The 22,573-nt window shown below is 37.2% G+C and overlaps 1 protein-coding gene across 1 annotated transcript in view; it reads right to left on the bottom strand.

Moving 5' to 3' along the window:
• The window catches only part of TXNDC8 (thioredoxin domain containing 8), a 44,175-nt gene extending 21,817 nt beyond the window's left edge, over nucleotides 1-22,358 (bottom strand). Inside the window, exons 1-3 of the mRNA XM_044657348.1 lie at nucleotides 22,338-22,358; nucleotides 17,933-18,037; nucleotides 1,934-1,993 (exon numbers count right to left, since the gene is read on the bottom strand). Coding sequence (XP_044513283.1) covers nucleotides 1,934-1,993; nucleotides 17,933-18,037; nucleotides 22,338-22,358 — 186 coding nt within the window. The remainder of the gene's footprint in view (nucleotides 1-1,933; nucleotides 1,994-17,932; nucleotides 18,038-22,337) is intronic.
• Nucleotides 22,359-22,573: the final 215 nt, after the last annotated feature.

Below are 22,573 nucleotides of genomic sequence, written 5' to 3'. Positions count from 1 at the left end.
TGCCCCTGAGGAAACTAATTAAGAAGTTCCTTTAGTGATCCAGGGGAGGTAATAAGATCCCAAACTAAAGTGGTAGCCATTGGAACTGAGAGAAATGGGTTGGTGGTGCCTGATAATGATGCTCTTCAAGGGCAGGGAAGATCTTTGTGTTTGTAACCTTTGTGCCTAGCACAAAATATACTTGGATTGAATTGAATCTTCATAATGTTAGCAACCGTTGACATTAGCAACCAAATAAATTCATCAGAAGAGAATATCAGGGGTTTCACTTAAATGGCTAAGGAACAATGCTGATAGAGACTCAGGCTGAATGTATAGTACTTGATTTGGCTGACTCGGAGGAAAATTGAGTTTTTTCAGGGAATGGGTGGCACCCACACAAGAAACCTGAAATATGATTATCCTTTTACATCCTAACCAGTTATGTTAGTGACTTTTATAGACTCCAAAAGATTTCTCAACGTCAATTAATTAATGAGTCATCACAGATGATGAGTCAACAGACTTTCACAAAATGTACTCATTTCTTTTATTTTGTTTACATTAATTAACTATAAATCACTGATAAAAATGTTTTTCCAGCTAAAATTATAGAATATAAAGTAGGATACTTAAAAAAAAGACACTGGGTATCATGTAGACCTCTCTATGGCTCTCTAATATTATATTTTTGATGAGAAGATAGCTCTAGCTTTTGTACAGGGGCAAGAATTGGAAAAAAAAGATAAATGAATTTTCAAAAAAATCTTAAAAATTGTATAAAATAAATATGAGCAACCATCTCCCTTCTTCCCTTTCTACCTTCCTTTTCCTCTGTCTCTCACATGACAGGAAGTGGTAGAAATATTTTTGTCTCTGTTGGAATGTCCTAGGACTTACAGCATGGGAGCATGCATTACTTAGTGGATAGAGAGAGGGTCTTAATGTCAGGAAGATCTTGGTTAAAGTCCTGTCATAGAGATACAACCAACTGGGTAACCCTGGGCAAATTTCTTAACCTTCTAGTGCTCTAAGTAAGATTCTAAGTTGCATAAATGGCACCAACCTCCCTTGCTAGAAGGAGTTTCCATACCTAGGAAATCACATGGGTGAAGAAGGGCCCTATCCTTATGTAGTTTGACATATACTCAAGCACTTCCAGAAATGTTCATTACAGTTTAATAAAGACTGAACTAATACATTTGCATTAAAACTAACTACTAAAAAAATAGATAACACCCCCCCCCAATCTAATTACTAGTGGCAACTAGGTGGCACAGTGGATAGAACACCAGGCCTGGAGTCAAGAGGTCCTCAGTTCAAATCTGCTCTCAGACATTTCCTAGCTGTGTGACCCTGGGCAAGTCACCTAACCCCAATTGCCTAACCCCTGTCCTTCTATCTTACAGCTGTTAAGACAGAAAATAAAGGTTAAAAAAACCCAACAAAGCAAAACTTAATTACTAGCTGAACTCACTTCCCACAGGGAAATGTGTTTAACTTAGCTAGATTAGTAATTAGGGTGTTCTACAGGAAGAAATGAATTAGTAGGGACATAAAACTGCCTTCAAGGATCTGAAGGGCTTTCAAGAGCAAGAGGGAGATGACTTTTTTGCTTGATCACAGCACTATGAGCAACAGGTATGAGTTGCAAAAAAAGCAAATTTAGGCTTAACGAGAAGGGAACATTTCATAACAAAACTTCTTAACACATCCCAAAGAATGATAGGCTGCTTTGGGGAGCAGTGGGTCATCTTTCCCTTCCCCAGAGGAGATACTTTGAATAAAGGATGGATGTGACCACAGGATGGGTCTGTGTAGAAGCGGCCCTCCTTAGCTTTAGGATCCTCCCAACTCTGAGATTCTGTAGATTGATGATACATAAGGCTATAATATACTCAGTGCACGTTATATTGGACATCATTCAAGGGTGGGGGGGATTTAAACATCTTACCTCTGCAGCATCCACATCCACATTGGCAAATATTACATTTTCATATCGCATAGCCATTTCCTTAAAAACAAAATGGAAGAATCCAAAATTAGTACACTGTAAGTTTATATATATATATATATATACATACATGTATATATATATGTATATATATATATTTAAAATTCTTTAAAAAAAAAGTCCTTTACCTTCTGTCTTAGAATCCAATTATTGATTCCAAGGCAGAAGAGCAGCAAGGGACAGGCAATGGGGGTAAAGTGACTTGCCCAGGGTCACACAGCTAGGAAATATATGAGGTCAAATTTGAACCTAAGATCTCCTGTCTCTAGCCCTGAGTCTCAATCTACTGAGTCACCCAGCTGCCCCTTCTGTATGTTTATATTAACAAATGGCAAGGTGTTAACAGGAGCTTTTTACATAAATCAAATGATCTTAAAGAGTTAATTGATAATCAATAAGCATTTATTAAGGACTTGCCTGTGCATGTATCTAGGGATACAAAGAAAACCAAAAGACAGTTCCTGTCCTTGAGAAGCTCACAATCTACTAAACATAACTCTGGTATTTTAGTACTATCTAGAGTAGACAGACTTCCCAAGAATGACATGGCTCTCTCAGGACATTGTTAAGACAAGACACACTGGCATCTTAAGCCAAAGTGTCATTTGGTGTGCTTTCAGGGTCTAGAATGGGTGTCAAGGGATCTGGATTCAGGTTCTGATACCACTACTGATTAGCTGACTTGAACCCATGTGGATCTCTCCTTACAATGATGTCCTTTGACACTATTGTCTTTACCAAACTAACTTTGACACATGTCTTTACCAGCCATTTTGATGATTTGCCACATAAACCATATAAAACCATTTGCCAAATAAAAGATATTTGCTGTAAGCCTTGCATTTTGGGATGAGCTGTGTCCTATTAGCATGTCTTGTTTCTCCAATTAGATTATAAAATCTGGGATTACAGATTATGCCTAAGGTGGTTTTTGTATACCTTGTGGCATTTAACTGAGCAGTACTAGGTGTCCAAACCCATCAGAACTCTGGGGCAGCTTGGCAAGGAGGGACCCATCCTTATGGCTGGGAAGAAAAGGACAGAGCTTTGAGAAGGGCAGACTGAATCATCCACATACTTCCTGATCTAGTATTGACTTTTCTAGCTTGAATCTGCTGTTTCTGCACCCAGTTTCATATTGCCCATTCAGGAATTTTTTGGATTTTTTTGTGCATGGGAAAAGCTTTGGTTCCCACCCAACATGGCTTTGGATTTATGCTTGAGAAGAATCTGTTTCAGACCTTGTTCCTCTTTTCCTAGTAGAGGATTTCCTACACCATGACAACTGTCCTAAATCCTAATCTCCTGTCTTCTCCATCTCCACCCCTTATTAGACACTGAAATGCTGAATCAATTTTTTAAATTGAATGATGGGGTCCTGCTTCCTTGATTAATAAATTGGGATAATAATGGCATCTGTTTTCTTTCTTTTTTTTGTTGGAATTATGCTTTTTTTTTGCATTGTGCCACTTCTCAATATTCCACCCCCTTCTCCCAATACACAGATCCTGAATCAGAACTTAAAACAAAGTTAAGTGAAACAGAACATGGACATGTTGACTTTGTCTGACAGTTCTGCTTCTATAGTCTACCACCTCTTTACTGAGGTGAATATATTTCATCATTAGTCCTCCAGAATAATGAATGATCATTGTATGGATCTGAATTTTAACACCATTTAGTGTTTTCCTTTACATTATTGGGTTACATATACAACACATGTTGTTCTTAGTCCTTCTTACTTTACCCTGTCTTAGTTTATATGTTTCCAAATTTATTTGAATTCATCATATTCATTATTTATTAGGACACAACAATATTCTATTATATTCATATGCCACAATTTATTTCAACCAGTTCACAATCAATGTATATCTGACTTGCTTCTAGGTTTTTTATTTTATTTTATTTTATTTTATTTTATTTTATTTTATTTTATTGGTATTCCTGTTCTTGCTTCATTTCATTGAATGGAAATAATAAGCAGTTTCTCTACCTGAAGATCTCTTTTGGCACGGTGTATCTCATTTCTTCATTCCTNTTTATTTTATTTTATTTTATTTTATTTTATTTATTTTAGTTTATTTTAGTTTATTTTAGTTTAGTTTAGTTTAGTTTGTTTTGTTTTGTTATCATAAAAGCATCTCAGAGATTTTCAAGGTCTAAAGCAGTGGTTCCCAAACTTTTTTGGCCTACCACCCCCTTTCCAGAAAAAATATTACTTAGCGCCCCCTGTCATATACTATCACCGCCCCCTTGCAGTTATTCACCGCCGCCAAATGCACCTGTGGCCATCATTGCCCCCCTGGATTACTGCAGCACTCACCAGGTTACAGTGGCGCCCACTTTGGGAATCACTGGTCTAAAGGATAATAGGTTTTTTAGTTTAGGTCTTAGCATCTCTCTCTCTCTCTCTCTCTCTCTCTCTCTCTCTCTCTCTCTCTCTCTCTCTCTCTCTCTCTCTCTTTCTCTCTCTCCATATATATATACATATGTCGCATCTCAAGTCGTAGCATAACTTTTATGTTAAAAAAATCCTATCCCAACTTCATGTGAACTTTGCTTGCAGCTAAGCTCTGCCCATTGGAAGCAGCTCTGTAAAACTGAGGTATAAGCAGTTGCTGATGGGGAGAGATCACTATCAGGTTGGGTAGGAAGGGGAAGGGTGTGCCTGAAGCAATCTTCTAGGTCAGTATTGGCAAACCTATGGCACGAGTGCCAAAGACGGCATGTAGAGCACTCTTTGTGGGCATGCGTCGCCCCCCCCCCCCCAGTTTATTACTAGAAAGGCAGAGGGACTCTGGTGGGGCTGCTCCCCTCCCCCTCTCCACTGCACCTGAGGACATTTTTTCACATCCCTGGCCCCTCTGCCGAGCAGCCCATGGAAGCGCACAGGGGGGTAAGGTCAGTAACTAACAGGTGTCAGAGCTAGAGGGGAGCAAAGCACTTGGGTCACTCTCCTCCTGCTCTCTACACTTGCTGAAGGCATTCCTCATTTTACCCACCCCTCCTCTAGGCAGCCCAATGGGAGCGCTTTCTCCCTCCCCTTTTTTGGAATAAGGGAGGGACAAGGCATACTCAGCATGCAGTGGGGGGAGGGACACATCATGGGGTCTGGGGGGGGCATGGCTCATGGTCTAGGGGGTGGGGGTGGGGCAGGGCCAAGCACTCCATCTCTAAAAGGTTCACCATCACTGTTTTAGGACAAGTATTAACCTATGTGCTCAATACAAGGCAAAAATTCCAATTTTATAAAGTATTGACTTCCCCAAATGTTAACTCTCTTTTCCTTGTTAGACACCATGTAAATTACCCAATAAATGGTATCATTCGTAAAGAAACTTAAAAATGATCCCATTATGAACAAATATCCACTGAGAAAGCAATCACAATATCAAGGTTGGCATCATTTGTTCAATAATTCACAGGAAAGCAGGAAATTGCACCATCCAATCTTTCCAGCCAAGGCTCTTTGAATAATATGGTTGCAGCATATTTAGGGGAATAGGTTTCACTACATGGTCAATAGGATGGATGGGAAAAGCTTTTTAAAAAATTAAACTGAGGAGCCTGGCTTTCTGACAAGGTACATTTGGCTCCTGCTAAGTTCAATTAAAAAAGTCAAATCGAATCAGCAAGCACTTAAGGGTCTGGGACTTGGCCAATATAATTTTTTCCTTGAGAAATCATCTAGGAAGATTCATTTGTCATGAAGGAAATATTGTCCATTCAATTTTTCTTATTTTGACCAACATCTATTGTTGAAAGGTACAAAAATGAACAAGAGAGTGAAGCTTCATTAGCCAGGTCTGTTCTGTCAGGCTTTGCTCCTTCTTAGTCTCTTTGCAGCTTACAATAAGAGCCTCAGAGGATGGTCTCTTCTATTTAAAATGGGTGGTTGCTCAGCAACATAACAAGAACAGCTGTGGCACCTGTCTACAGAGCCCTAAGTAGAACAAAGCGTTGTGTTTGTTTGTTTTTTAAAATCACTATTGTGCACAATGTCCTGCTTTGTACAATTAGGTAAAATATCATATCTCCCTTCTGTTCTCTCCCACCACAGTCAGCTGAATTCAGGTACTCCTCTAAGACTAATAGAATATATGTATTTTTCTGATTTTTTAAATTGATATTTCTATTTCTTACATCAGCATAGTTATCCCAACTCTCTTTCCCTCTCTCCAGCCCATCCCATACAACAAATAATATTTTTAGAGGAAAAAAAATCATCATAACCTATTGGTACATTGAATAAACCTGAAAACGTACAATATTTAATAGCAATGGCAGACCTCCCATCTCTACCGAAGGGGTAGGTTGGGGAAAATATCCTTTTTTTTTTTTCACACTTTACTGTCTGGCTTAGAAACAATACTAAGTATTGGTTCCAAAGCAGAAGAGAAGTAAAGGGCTACGCAATTGTGGTTAAATGGCTTGCCCAGGGCTATATAGCCAGGAAATATCTGAGGCTAGATTTGAACCAAGGACTTCCTATCTTTAGGCCAGGGTCTCCATCTACTGAGCCATTTAGCTGCCCAGACAGTATTTTTTTAATTGGTCTTCCTGTTTTGATCCTTTCCCTGTTCCTCCACAAGGCTACCAAATCATATTACTAACAAGGTTAACTGACAAGGTTATTCCCCTGCTCAAGAAGCTTAGGTGGTTCCCTATTTAATGTTTCTCTTTGACATTTAAAGCCCTTCAGCCAGGCTCCAGTCAATCTTTCCAGGCAGATTAATACCTTCCTCTTCATGAACTCTATATTCTAGTTAAATTGGTCTAAGAGCTAGCCAGTTCATGCCATTTCATCTCCAACTAATATATCTTTATAGAGGGAGGGAGCCCTTTCTGTAGAATATTCTCATTCTCTGCCTCTTGGCATCCCTTCCTCCCTTGGAGTTTCAGCTCAGGGTCATCTCCTATAAAAAGCCTTTCCTAATTCCTCCAGGCATTAGTGCTTCCCTCCTAAATTACTATTTATTTTGCAAATAGTTTGAATCTAACTATATATTTACATATTGTATACCCCACAACATAGTGCAAGCCTGACCAGGGAAAGGCATCATGGAGGTTTGGCCAGAATCTCTAGAGCAGAGACTGGCCTAGCCAACACACTCTTAGCAGGGGATTAGTTTCAGTCTAAACAACCAGGAATAGTTGTTCTGTTCTATTCTAATCTAAGGATTAAGTAAGAAAAAGATGACTCCAAGAGCCAGAGTAATAGAAAAAGCCAAGAAAAAGTCTATGACTTCATGAATGAAACATTTATAAAGTGCCTTCTATATGCAAAGTACTATGTTAAGTATTGGGGTATAAATAGAAAAATAAGAAGAATCTTTCTTATTAAGGACCTCACATTGTTATAGGTGAAACAGCACATATGTAAGGTTTCAGCTGCAAGTTATATGGAAAGATCCCAAGATCTTTAGAGTTCAGCAGCAAAGTAGATCTTAATGCTTCTTTTTAAATGTCATTTCCACTGTTGATATAAATTTCAGATCTTAAATCATTTGGCAGTATCAAAGACTTTTCCAATTCCCACAATATCTTTGATGCATTAGGACAGCGATGGGAACCTTTTAGAGACTGAGTGCCCAAACTGCATCCTCATACCACATGTGAGCCACCTCCTTATGCCAGACAGGGGAGGGAGAAAGCACTTCCATTGGGTTGCTGGGTAGAGAGGCGAGTGAAATGAGTAATGTCCTCAGGCACAGTGGAGAGGAGGAGCAGCCCCCATTGGCACATAAGCCATAGGTTTGACAACATGGCATTAAGAGATAGTTTAGGAGGCTAAACAGCAGAGTCTTTCTTGTCCAAAGAGCCATGGGACATGAATATCACTTCCTCAGTTCTTTGGCCAGAGTCTGCCATAAGTAGACATTGCCAATTCAGGTCAAGTCAACAAGCATTTATTAAGTACCTACTCTGTGTCAGACAGTATGCTAAGACCTAGGTTAGGGTAGAAAGTTTGAAACTCAGAATAAAGGACTGGTGTTTTTATTTATTTATTTGTGTGTGTGTGTGTGTGTGTGTGTGTGTGTGTGTGTGTGTGTGTGTTTGTGGGGGGGTAGTATACACAGGGAGGGTCTGTCATAGGAAGGCTCTGGTCTTCCCTAAAAGATTAGAGGAAGCAGAATATAAAAAACTGAGATATGGAGTAGCTGTCCCGGCAGTATTCAAATTGAGCTAATATCAATGAAAAATCCTTATAGAAGGTGCTAAGTCATGAAAAAATGAAGGAGAAAAAACTAAAAAAAGGTCAGAGACCTATTTTGTGATAGTAGCATATAGAATCAGGGGTGATTAATAAGACCTCTGTACCTTGTTACTTTTTCCTTTAATTGTTAATTATAATCAATCATATTTATATGCTACATTGGGTTAAATTAGGGTGGTTCCTGTTTGTTTTGCTTAAAAATGGGAGAGTTGGGAAAAAAAGACATATATAAGTACATACTGAACTGATTAGATATGTGTGGTGACAATGAGAAATCATGGAGTTGCGAAACTGAGTCACCAGAAAAATGGTGGCATTCTTAACAGGAAAGTTCAAAAGAGGGATTGGTTTTGGGGTAAAGACAACTTACTTCAATTTTGAATGTGCTGAATCTGAAATGCATTTGAGGTATTATTATTATTATTATTAAACCATACAAGAATATTCTATTGTCGTTCCATGCTCTCTTGGCAATCCATGAGTTTCTCTTCTGCATCTGCTATATGTCTTGAAATATTTATTTATAGATGCCTGGTCTTTTTTTGCTGATCCAGAGGCTATATTCCATTCTATTAAAAATATCTTCCTTGATGTTTATCTACTTATACTCAAAACTTTTAACTGAATTTTCTTCTTTCTAAGATCATTGGTAATTTCAGTCTTTTTTTACTTATTTTCCCCTATTGTTCACTTTCTGACTCCTTCCCCTTTAATAAAGTTTCCCTGGTGGTTGGCTCTGAATTTCTTCCTATCCTGGGAAGTTCACATTTTACCAACCTCGGTCTCTGCCCAAAGTAACTTTTGGGGTTATAGAACTGTCCCTAGATAGATAGTTGACTTTTCCCCTCAGGATTAGTGGAGTGTCATATAGCCATAAACATTTTCTGCTCCTGTTCCCTTTGTTTCTTTGTTCTCTGACTGAGTTCTGTTGAGTTCAGAGTGGTGCCATGCTGCCGTCTCATTCAGGACAAATTTCTTCCTTTTGATTTTCCCTGGGACTAGGAGGAGAAAAGAGCAGTATAGTCCTTGTTGTAAATGCACGGATTGGCTTTTGCAGTTTATACTGATAATATGTGCTGATTGTTATTTATTCATTAGATTTTTACCTCACTTTGGTTCTTTGTGCCTAGGCTGTGGAAACACTTGAGATTGGCTTATCTCTTGTACATAATTCCTATTTTAGAGAAGTTAGAAAGTTCATGGTCATGAGAAAATGTCTATTCCTCCATCTTTTTGGACTCATATCTCAGAAATATTTAGTAGGTAATTGGAGTTATAGGACTTGAGCTTGGGAAAAAAAAAGACTAAGCAAATCTAGTTAATCTGTGACTCATCTACGTAAGACATTTTAATTTAAAAGAATAGGACCTAGCACATTGATTTGATGTCCTTACTTATGGCTTACTGATGGCTTACTGATACTGGGTGTGATATATATGATGATATGCAAAGCAGACTAAGAAAATGTAGTCAGATAGAGAAGAAAACCAGAAGAGAGCAGTGGCATTACAACCTAGAGTGGAAAGCATATACAGGAGGAAAGGGTATTCAGCAGTGTCAAATGCTAAAGATTAGTCAATAAGGGTGAGGATTGAAATGACACTATTCAACCTGGCAATTAAAAGAACACTGGAAAATGACAAATGTTGGAGGGGATTTAGAAAAATTGGGAAACTAATGTACTATTGGTGGAGTTGTAAACTGATCCAACCATCTTGGAGATCAATTTAGAACTATACCCAAAGGTCTATAAAACTGTGCATACCATTTGACCCAGCAATACCACCACAAGTAGTTTATCAAAGAGATCAAAGAAAAATAAAAGTTTCCTGTATGTTCAAAAATATTCATAGCATCTCTTTTTGCATTTCCTATATGTTCAAAGATATTTATAGCATCAATTGGAAATTGAGGCAGGATGACCATCAATTGTGAAATGCCTGAACAAGTTGTAGTATAATGATTGTGATATAATACTATTGTGCTATAAGAAATAAGTCGATTGGTTTTGGAAAAACCTGGGGAGAAAAACCTGATGCAAAGTGAAATGAGTAAAGCCAGGAGATTGTTGTACACTGTAACATCAATATTGTATGCTGATCATCTGTCATGATTTAGCTATTCTCAGCAAAACAATAATCTAAGATATGATGAAAAATGATATCTACTTCCAAGGGAAAAACTTATGGAGACTGAATGCAGATACTTTTAAAACTTTTATTTTGTTGTTCTTATTGTTGTTTTTGGTCTGTGTTCTCTTTTGTAATATTGATAATATGGGAAGCACATTTTGCATGAATGAATGTGTATAATCTCTATCAAAGTGATTGCTTTCTCAATGAGGGAGGGAAGGAGAGAAATGGAATTCAAAAATTATTTTAAAATGAATGTTAAAATTGTTTTTACAAATAATTGAGAAAAAAATTTAAAATTCTTAAAAAAGAGAACATTGATAATTTTGGAGAGAGGTTTCTCATTTGAGTGGTGGAAGTTGGAAGCCATATTTCAGAGGTTTTAGAAGAAAGTGAGAGGAGGCTATGAGTAAAGAAGTGTTATCTAAGAGTTTGGCTAAGAAAGAAAGGAAGGGTAATAATGGCCTGAGGGTATGAGTTGTGGGTACCAAATGCATTATAGCATCCTTCTGCCTCTACTTAGAAACAAACAGCTTATCAATAGAAAAGTAATAAGGTAAGGTATGGCTGATAGAATATTACATGAAAGCGAGGAAAATCTAGATTCAAATACTGCCTCTAATACTGACTAGCTGTGAGACCATGAACAATTTACTAAACCTCTCTGAGGCTTCTCATCTGTAAAATGACAGGCCTAGACTATGTGACTCTAAATTCCTTTCCACCTTTAAATCTATGAACCTACAAAATATACATTTACATAGCAATTTCGGGTTTGCAAAACACTTTACATAGACTATCTTATTTCACTCTTACAATAATCCTGTGAAGTGCGTGGTATAATTATCCTCATTTTACAGGTGAGGAAATTGGGGTTAGGAAATATTAAGAATGGCTAAACAAGTTGTGGTATATGATTGTGGAATACTATTGTGCAGTAAGAAATGATAAACAGTTTCATTTTAGAAAAACATGGAGAGATCTACATGAAATTATGAATAGTGAAATAAGCAGAACCACAAGAATATTGTGCACAGCAACAGAAATATCATTTGAAGAATAATTTGTGTATGTCCATCTCTAGAGAAAGAACTGATAAATGGAAACAAGCAAGACTTGGTTATATATATATATATGTATATATATATATAGTATATAAATATATATGTATATATGTTACTTTTTGTCAAATGATGTCTCTAATATGGGGAGGGATGGAGAGAACTAACCTGGGTATTTAAATTGAACAAACAAATTTAATTTGATTTAAATTTAATGAAAAACTAATTTAATTGAATTTTTAAAAAGGGAATTGCCCAGAGCTACATAACTAGTAAGTACAGAGTTTGAACCAACTCCAAATCTCCTGCCCTCTATCCATTGTGCCATCTAGTTCATATTCGCTTATATATCTTTTTCCTTCAGGGAGCAAGCAGACTATTGTGTCGATCCTGAGTTTTTTATATTCTTCTCTCCAAATCAGCAGCTTTTAATCTCTGAAAAAACTGATTTTGATAACTGTATTTCAATATACTCAATATAATTTCCTTTTGTAATCCTTTGCATTCTATTTAGTATATTTAAAGACATTATTCTGAGGAGTCCATAGGCTTCACCAGACAGCCGAAAGGGCCCTAAGAGACAAAAAAGTGAAAAACCCTTGCTCCAAAGTTTTCTCTTGGGACCATTGGGGAGGATGCTGTTGATACTGGCTATGCTTCTCAGGTTGCATTCCAAGTCAATTACTCCTTTCTTTCTCTTCCCCACCCTGGTTTCTTTTTCATTACCCTAGTTATGGAGATCAAGGGTGGTCTTTTTAATGAGGAAATGCTGAGAAGTATTGGCCAAACCGGTCATTTCTCTAATGAGTGCATCTGGTCTGGTCTGAAAAGGGTTGTGAAATACAGCATTCCCTAGGGACTAGGGCTGGTCTCTCTGCATTAGTTTTCCCGGTTAACATACCACAGAGCACACTGGTTCCTAATGGAGAGGAGCAGTCCTTTTAGCAATCTGAATTCACTGGAAGGAAACACTCTAGGGCTTGGCTCATTTCACATACTCTCTCACAGACTTGTGGAATGTGGAGCTGCAGTGAGGCAGGGAGATACTGTATTTGTGTTCTGGGAATCAAGTCACATAGCAGATGTCTCTTGTTAACCTGCCCTGCAACCAAGTAACCCACAGTGGAAAGTAGGGATTTGTCTTCCTGATCTGACATAGAATCTCACATCAGGAAAGGCTCTTGAAAAGTTACTTAGGAAAGATTTTTTTTTTTAAATTGTGAGCTGGCTGGCTCAGTCGATAGATACTTCCTAGCTGTGAGACCCTGGGCAAGTCACAATTGCCTAGCCCTTACAGCTTTTCTGCCTTGGAATACATAGTATTGATTCTAAGGCAGAAAGTAAGGGTTTAAAAAAAATTGTATACTCCTATCAACAAAAACTGGGGCTGTGCATCCCCAAATAAGAAATTTATTTACATACATGTACAATGATATCATATTCATTATATTAAATTCATTCATTATATTACATATTATATTCATTACATTAAATTCATTCATTATATTATACTAATTACATTAAATTAATTCATTGTATTATATATTATATTCATTATATTAAACTCATTAATTATATTACATATTATATTCATTACATTAAATTCATTCATTATATTATATTCATTACATTAAATTAATTCATTGTATTATAGATTATATTCATTATATTAAACTCATTCATTATATTACATATTATATTCATTACATTAAATTCATTTATTGTATTATATATTTATTATATTAAATTCATTCAATCAGTATAGATTATATTCATTACACTAAATATTAATTTATTTTAAAATTATATCAAACAATTAATTATATATTACTCATATATAGTTATATATTAAATATATATTATTATATATTATTTTTAGATATAATTATAAACATTAAATAAATTATATATATATATTATTATATAATTCTACTCATTATATTTAAAAATGCAGATGTGGATTGAGAGAACCAGAAAGATCTGAGTTCAGGTGCTACCTCTGACATATCTCACTAGCTCTGTGACCCTGGACACAACAAAACCTCTCAGTAATCCAGGCAACTCTCTAAGACTGTATGTATGTTGCAGAGAGTGCTAATGTATAGTGATAGACGGAATTTCCTCACTCTGGACTTCAGACTGAAATCATAAAGCCAATACTCTCCCTTCTAAAACAAAAAAATAGATAAAGATGAAATAAATCTGAAGTTTTAAAATATTATTATTATTTAAAATATTTTGCCCTCACTAAAAACCTACGTTTTTTAATAAGAGTTGGGTGATTGAATATGCTTCATCGTTTTAAAATCATAGCTTAACACTTTGTGATGTGGTGATGACGTCTGCTTTTATTTTGATACTTGGTTTTAATGGCCTTTGCAGTCTGTAGATAAAAATGGAAGTCAATGATCAAAGTTGTGCTTACTAAAATCACGATATTCAGTTTTCAATTCCGCCCATCTAATTTATCAAGATGTTTTTGTGGACATTCTACTAGTCAATTTCGTGTGTGTGTGTGTGTGTGTGTGTGTGTGTGTCTGTGTGTCTGTGTGTCTGTGTGTGTCTGTGTCCAGAAGTCAGATCTCAGGTCTGTAATGGGGGGCGGTCTTTTTGGGGGCGGTCTTTGTTTACCTCCACACACACCTCCTGACCGGTTTATTTGGAAGTCGGGGGCACAGCTGCAGAGTCGCCAGGGTTCTGGGGCTCATGGCAAGAGCCCAGAGTTTTCGGACAGCAGAGGCGGCAGCCACCCTCCTCCCTCTGCTAGTAGCTGCGGCTTTAGTGGCCTCCCGCCCCAGCTGCGTCCCATCTCCTCAGCCTTCCTCCGCCTCAGGGTTTCGGCCAGCTGCCAGGACCCTCCCTAATTCTGCGGGTGGGGGAGGTGCACTAAGGAATTTGTATCCTCCGGAAGCCTGGCCATCTCTGTGGCCACCCTGGCTCCGGGGGCTCACGAGCAATTCCGGAGGGTTGGACTCCTTTTGTACCATGTTGTGAAGCACATCTATCCTTCCCTGAAGCCCAGGAAAGGAAAAAAAAATACCATTTTTTTTTTTTATAAGAAACAACTTCCTAGCTGTGTGACCCTAGGCAAGTCACTAAACACCCTTTGCCTTGCCTTTACTGCTCTTCTTTCTTAGAGCTAATACACAGTATTGATTCTAAGATGGAAGGTAAGGGGGGGCGGGGTAAGAGAAAGTCAATTTAACTTCTGGGTGCCTAGATGAATGGCTCCCAGGGAAGCAGGGTCTCCCAATTTCCATTGCTCCTGGGCCCCATCAAGAGTTCTAGCAGCTTGCTTCCTGTCTCTCCTGGGGGATGGAGCAGGGTGTGTGTAGCAGCCATCCCCTCCTGGGAAGGTGAGGCCCTAGAAAGGCCCCAGTTCCTGGGGAAGCAGTTGCAGTTCATGGTTTCTAGGGCAAGGGTAGTATGCAGAGCCCTGGCCTTGGGACATCAAAGGTGTGTAGTGCTGATGCAATGGGGACTGGGTAGGAAGGGCAAGGGTGAATGGAGACTTTCCCAAGTGCTTTCCTGCCTACCTCTTTTCTGGCTAGGCTGACCTTCCATCATATATGCAGGTGGAAGGAGAGCAGAAGTCAGGCAGAAACTGCAGACTCACTGAACAGCTGGGCTGTTTTCAGGTGTAATATTTCTTTTCTTTTTTTCCCCCCTTAAACTCTTACCTTTCTTCTTCGAATCAATTCTAAGTATTGCTTCCAAGGCAGAAGAGGAATAAAGGCTAATGCTGGGATTAAATGACTTGCCCAGGGTCATACAGCTAGGAAGTATCTGAGATCAGTTTTAAACCCAGGACTTCCTGTCCTGAACCACTGAACCACTTGGCTGCCCCAATCCTAATATTTTCTTCACGCACACCAAATTAATTCTCTTGGGTATGCATGTACCCCACTTAGCGGGTAAAGCTTGGCCTATAAGAGATGGGATAACTCCCCTTCTTCTCTCCTTTGCTGGGGTGAGGGTGATGATTGAGAGATGATTGAACTTTGGATATTATGGATATGGGACTCTACATATACTACCTGACTTGGCCAATGTGTTGATTAGTTTTGCTCAATTACTCCTTTTCCTCTTTTGTAATCTTTGTACAAGGGATGGCTCTCTGAGGGGTGGTGGTGGGGGAGGGATATTTAGAAATGAAGATGACTAAAAAAAACTCTAAAGGTTTTAATAATTTTTTAAAAAGGTTATCTGGTCTAATCTTCTATCTTCAGAGAAGATCATTTACATTTTTCTCAAGAAAAAAGTATGAATTTTTTTTAAACCCTTTCCTTCCATCTTAGAATCATTACTGTTTATTGGTTCCAAGGCAGAAGAGCAATAAGGGCTAGGCCAGTGATGGCAATCCTTTTAGAGACTGAGTTTACCCCAGAAAAGGGAGGGAGGAAGCACTCCCATTGGGCTGCTAGGGAGAGAGATGGGTAAAGTTAGAAATGTCCTCAGATGCTTGTGGAGAGAGGCCGGCGAGTAGCCTACCCATTGGCTTTCTAGTAACCCACTCTGGAAAACTCTGTGTTGGGGTGAGGATGATGGCCATGTCCACAGAGAGGGCTTTGAGTGCCGCCACTGGCACTCATTCCTTAGGTTTGCCACCATGGGGCTAGGCAATGGAGGTTAAGTGACTTGCTCAGGGTCACCCAACTAGGAAGTATCTGAGGCCAGATTTAAAGCCAAGACCTTCCATCTTTATGCCTGACTTAATCCACTGAACCATCTAGCTGTCCTCAAGTAGGGTATGAATTCTAACTTTAACAATCTCCATGAAAGTAAATTCTACTCCTCATTTGGTTTAGTATTTTATAGAATTTATTTTGGGGTTCTTTTAAAACCCATTATTCTGATTTAAAAGGAAGGGAGAATAAATTTATCAGCTCATGTAATATTATAATAGTTTGGATTTCTTTGCAGAAACTACCCCCCACCAAAAAAAAATCATTAAATTTGGAATTATCTGCTCTCTTCCCCTTGTCAAAGGGGATAAAATACACGAAAGTGAAAGGACCTTTGACCTAGCTATGTAACTTCTGGGAATTCATGTCAAGGAGCTCAAAGAAAAATATGTCCCAAATTTCAAAATATTTTTAGAAGCTTTTTGAGATATTAAAGATCTAGAAACAAAGAAGATGTCTATGTATTGGAGAATGACTAAACAAATTGTGGCATGTTAATATAATGGAATATATATTCATATGTAAGAAATATAAAAAATGAATTCAGAGATAAATGGTAAGACATGAACTGATGTAAAGTAAACTGAGCAGACCCAGGAAAATCATATAAAACTACAATACAGTAATAGGAAAGAATAGCAAAAAAGAAATTAAATGTTGTGTAATTATAATAACTAAACTTTACCCCATAGCAGAATTGAGAAAATATACCTCTTTTCTTTCTCTGAAGGAGTAGGCAACTATGAGCATGGAATATTGGATATAAGGTTGTCCATTACTATATTGCGGTTCATTTATCACGGCTTCACTGTATCATGGGTTTAAAAAACAAACAACTAATTCTGTATCATGTGGTTTTTGCTATATTGCAGGATTTTGCGGATGAAAACTGTACTATGTACAATGGAAATGCAGTATGCCACTACTGATCGCACAAGTTTGCCAAGGTGACTAACCACAGCGTATCCTGGGGGGCTAATTGGCTCAGTAACTGTAGCATCAGTCTGTTTGCTCTCCCGCTACTTTGTGGATTTTCACTTATATTGGGGTCTCTGGAACGTAACTCCAGGATAGGTGAGGGATTCTGTGCTATCAGACTCAGCTGATGCACTGGTAAGTTTTGTGAACTTTTTTTTTCTCTTCCTTTGCTATTATTATCTTTTTTATAAGAGATTACTTGTTGAATAGAGGCATATTTGTAAATAAATGTGAAAAATAAATAAAAATGTTACAATTTTTTTTAAAAATAAGTAAATAAAAAAGGAATAACAACTTTTAACTCCTGAGTATCCAGATTAATGACCTCATATCTGCATTTGGAATAAGGTATATTTTACTCAGTTCTAATTAATTCAACTGGTCAATCAACAAGTATTTCTCAAGCATAGTTCTAGGTGCCAGGCACTATGCTGGGTACTGAGAATATAAAGAAAAAATGAGTCTCTATTCTTGAGGAGCTTCTAATCCAATAGTCAAGATCCTGAAGAAGGTTCATTAACAATAATACAAAAATTTCAAATGTCCAGCTTTCAAGAGTGGCAAGGAAGCATATCAAAGGACATTAAATCCTCTTTAAAAACTTAGGACAGGGATAGGGGCAGCTAGATGGCTCAATGGCTAGAGAGCCAGGAATAGAGAGACAGGAGTTCCTGGGTTGAAATTTGAACTCAGACACTTCTGAGCTGTGTGATCTTGGGCTTAACTCCAACTTTTCTGCCTTAGAACCAACACTTAGTATCAATTCTAAGTATCTAGTATCAATTCTAAGAAGATAAAAGGTTTATTGAAAAAAGCAAACAGAAGAATAAAATGAACTTAGGAGAGTGGTCAATAATACTTACATGAACAACAGGGCCAATTCTTTTGCATGGACCACACCATTTTGCTGAGAAGTCAACGACAACAAGTTTGGAACCAGCATCCTTCAGAAAGCTCTCAAATTCATTCTGAAACAAGTACATAAATGAGAAAATGCATTTTAGTTATCAGACATGAGCCATAGAATCAAGGAACTACAGGAAGGGACCTTTGTTGTTGTTCAGTCATATCTGATTCTTTGTGACCCATTTGGGGCTTTGTTGGCAAAGATACTAGAGTGGTTTGCCATTTCGGTCATTGTGTCTGACTGTTCATGGCTCCATTTGACGTTTTCTTGCAAAGATACTGGAGTGGTTTGCTGTTTCCTTTTCCAGCTCATTTTACAGATGAGGAACCTGAAGCAAACAGGGCTAAGCAACTTGCCCAGGGTCACACAGCTAGTAAGTGTCTGAGGCCAGATTTGAAGATAGGAAGATGAGTCTTCCTCATTCCAGGCTCTGTGCTCTATCTACTGTACCATCTAGGGAAACTGAGGCCCTTAAGATAATATGACTTGCCCAATGTCACACAGATAATGAATACACAATTTTTGTACTTATCTCCTTCCACAAGATATAAAAAGCCCTAACATAAAGTATCTGGCAAACAGTAGGTGCTTAACAAGTGTTTGGAAGCAAAAAGATATCCTAGAAATTGTCTTCTTATTCTTAGTGAAGTACATTATCAATTATATAACACTGCCACAATTTTCCAGAGAGTATTAATATTAAAATTTTCACTCTCCTTTCCCCCAAACTTGTGAAATATACCAGCTACCAGTGGATGCCAAAGGTTTCAAATGGAACAGAGCTAATGCTTTGAGGCATTTATGTATTTATTTTTTGTACTATTATGCAAATGACAATAAGAACTTGAGCATTTTCTCAGGACTTATTTCTATTTTAACTGAATATATAAACTTGAAGAGGCCTTTTTAAAAACATCTACTAAAAAGCATACAGTTTTATATCTCTTGGAGATATAAAACTATATGGAGTATAAATTCCATATAGTTCTCCAAAATGCTCAGATCAGTTCATAGTTCCACTAACAATGTATTAGTGAACAAGTTATGTATATGATTGTAATGGAATACTACTGTGCCATAAGCAAAAGATGCACATAAAAAACTGGGAAAACTTATATGAACTGGTATAAAGTGAAGGGAACAGAACCAGGAGAATGTTGTACATAGTAACAATAATTGTGTATGATTTATTCCCTATTTATAGAAGTTAAATGATATTTCAGAGTTGTTTTGATTTGTATTTCTCCTATCAATAATGATTTAGATCATTTTAAATGATAATTATATATATATATAGTTTTGATTTTTTCATCCAAAAACTGTGTATACCTTTTTATCCAGAAATACCACTATTAGGTCAGTTTCCTAAGATGATCAAGGAAAAAGGAAAAAAAACTATATATGCTAAAATATTTATAGTAGTTCATTTTGTGGTGGCAATGAAGGGAAACTGAAGGGATGTGTAGCAACTGGGAAATGGCTGAACAAGTTGTGTATATGATTGTAATGGAATAGTACTGTGCCATAAGAAAAAGATGCACATAAAAAACTGGGAAAACTTATATGAATTGATGTAAAGTGAAGGGAACAGAACCAGGAGAATGTTGTACATAGTATCAACAATTGTGTATGATGATATGATCAACTGTGAATGATTTAACTGTTATCTACAAGGCAAGGATCCAGGGCAGCTCCAAAGGACTCATAACAAAAGAGGCTATCCAGTGCCATAGAAGGAACAGATGATGTCTTACTTTTTTTTTTTTTTTTTAAACCCTTAACTTCTGTGTATTGGCTCCTAGGTGGAAGAGTGGTAAGGGTGGGCAATGGGGGTCAAGTGACTTGCCCAGGGTCACACAGCTGGGAAGTGTCTGAGGCAAGATTTGAACCCAGAACTTCCCATCTCCAGGCCTGGCTCCCAATCCACTGAGCTACCCAGCTGCCCCAAACAGATGAAGTCTTAATGCAGTTTGAAACATACTATTCTTCACTTTATTTCCTCCATGAATTTTTTTAGTGTATGTTATATATATTTTGTTTCACAACATGATGTATGGAAAAATATGTATTGCATGATTATATATATATACATATATACATACATATATACATACATACACACACACACACACACACATATATATATATATATATATATATATATGTACAATGATCTTCTGGTTCTATTTATTTCACTTTGCAACAATTAATGTAAGTCTTCCCAGGTTTTTCTGAAAGCATCCTGGTCATCATTTCTTAGAGCACAATAGTATTCCAGAACAATCACATGCCACAATTTGTTCATCCATTTCCCAGTTGATAGGCATCTTCTCAATTTTGGATTCTTTGCCACCACAAAAAGAGATGCTACAAATCTTTTTGTACATATAGGTCCTTTCCCTTTTTTCTTTGATCCCTTTTGGGTATAGATCTGGTAGTGGCATTTCTAGGTCAAAGGGTATGCAACATTTTATAACTCTTGGGTCAAGGTTCCAAATTGCTGTCCAGAATGATTTGATCAGTTCACAACTCCACCAATAGGGCATTAGTGTCCATAGTTTTCCTTATCCCATCAAACATTTGTTATTTTCCTTTTCTGGCATATTAACCAACCTAATAGGTTTAAGGTGGTACCTCAAGTTATTTTAGTTTACATTTCTCCAATCAATTTAGATAGTTAATGAAATCTATATAGTTTCCCCAAGAAATCAGCAAAATATAAAAGTGAAAGTATATAAAATATATAAAGTATATAAATATAAAAGTGAAGAAACAGAAGTTAAAACCAATGACTCTCTCCTATTTCCTATGTTGATATTTCAGAGATAGTATTCAAAACATTCATTCATTTTTTAAAAGAGATGCAACATGGTAATTATTGGCAAATAAGTTCCTCAAATATCCTATGATTATATTGGTAGAGGGCTTGGTGGAGGTCATTGGCAAAATAGTTATAGCCAACATTATCACAACAGATGTTTTCTAGTGTCTTGGGCTACTAGCAGCAAAGTGAGCAGATAGTAGAGAGTAGGATTTTGAAAATAGATCTTTAGTATTTGCACCAAAGGTTGTTGAGCTCTATCAATTCAATTTGAAAAAATATTTATTATGGGCGACACCAGCCTTAAAGTTATGGACATCTATGTTCAAATCTTGACCCTATTTAATTATAAAGAACACTTTATGTGTATTATCTCATTTTGTCTGACTTCTAGCAGCCTTCCCAAATAAATTCTGTAGACATTATTAGTGCCATTTGAAATGGAGACTAAGAAAAATGATATAGCTTTCCAACTGCCATACACTTTAAAGTACCTTTGTCTAGATTTGAACTTGGGTCTCTCTGACTCCAAGTTTAGCACTATTCCTACAATGACATAATAAACTTAGTGGTTCAGATAAATCTAAAATCACAATTTATAGATGAATGTCTGAAAATATGCACTGATGAAGGGATATTCCAAACGGGGAGTTCTCATACATCAATGAAATCAAAAGTCCAGATCAAAAAACATTAAAATAAAACAAATAATTTGTTAGGCACTGGGGTTACAAAAAGTAGATATGAAATATATATTGTCTCAAAGAGCTTACAAGCTAATTAGAGGTATGCAGGGGATTGGGGAAGTTTGAGGATGGTGGTAGTGATTGTGGTGATTTTAGGGGAATATAATAAACCATAACAGGAAAGAAAGATCTAGGAAGGGTGCTTTGTGAAATTTGGAGATAAAGGGATTATTTTTAGCTGGAGGAAACAAAAACAAGATTTAACTCTCTCAGTCTTGCCTTAAACTTTGAGCTAGTGGTCAGCAGTATTAAACATTTGATGCAGTAGAAACTTGAGTAAAAAAATAAAAATAAAATAAAATTGCTAATTGGGTAATTTGCCTCTTGGATATTTTTCATGGGAACCATTTCTTCTGGACAGTCTATCAAAAATAAAGATATAGGAAGAAACACTGGGTCTAGAATCAGAAGACCTAAGCTTGAATACTAACTTCGATGTGTGACTCTGGGCAAAGTCACTTAAGCACCCTGAATCTCAGTTTTATTATCAGTTAAAGAAGGCAATCGAACTAGATGGCTTCTGAGGTCCCCTTACAGCTCAGCTCTCTTTGCTATGATAACTCAATGATTCTGTGATCTCAGCTATAGAACTTTGAAAAGGCATTTGATTCAATTTAACAACTATTTGAAGCCCTACTAGGTGAAAGGCCCCCATAACATGCATTTCCATGAGCATCACTGACTACTGTTCTAGGAAACCATCTTTAAGCCGGTCAAAGTCTTTTTCTTTTCTCTTCTGTAGGGCACCCAAAGAAATGGTCCTTAAAAAAAAGCTATTCAAATCAACTACTTACCATGTTTTTAATGCTCTGCATAATGATTGTCAATGGAAACAAACTGCAGGCTAAGTTTGCTCACTACTTCCAGCACTGGTGGCTGGATGCTGCTGGTTAAATAGTCAGGATTGAGGTTTCTGTGACATCACCACCTACGTCATCTTAGAACCTAGAGCTTCAGTGGACTATGAATCCATTTTACTGTTTTGCTGTGTCTTGGCTAAGTGAGATCCAAAGAGGGTCTTAATATTTCA

Source organism: Gracilinanus agilis, chromosome 1 (assembly GCF_016433145.1).
Source record: "Gracilinanus agilis isolate LMUSP501 chromosome 1, AgileGrace, whole genome shotgun sequence".
NCBI classification, from domain to species: Eukaryota; Metazoa; Chordata; class Mammalia; order Didelphimorphia; family Didelphidae; genus Gracilinanus; species Gracilinanus agilis.
This window is presented reverse-complemented; position numbering and strand designations above follow the sequence as displayed.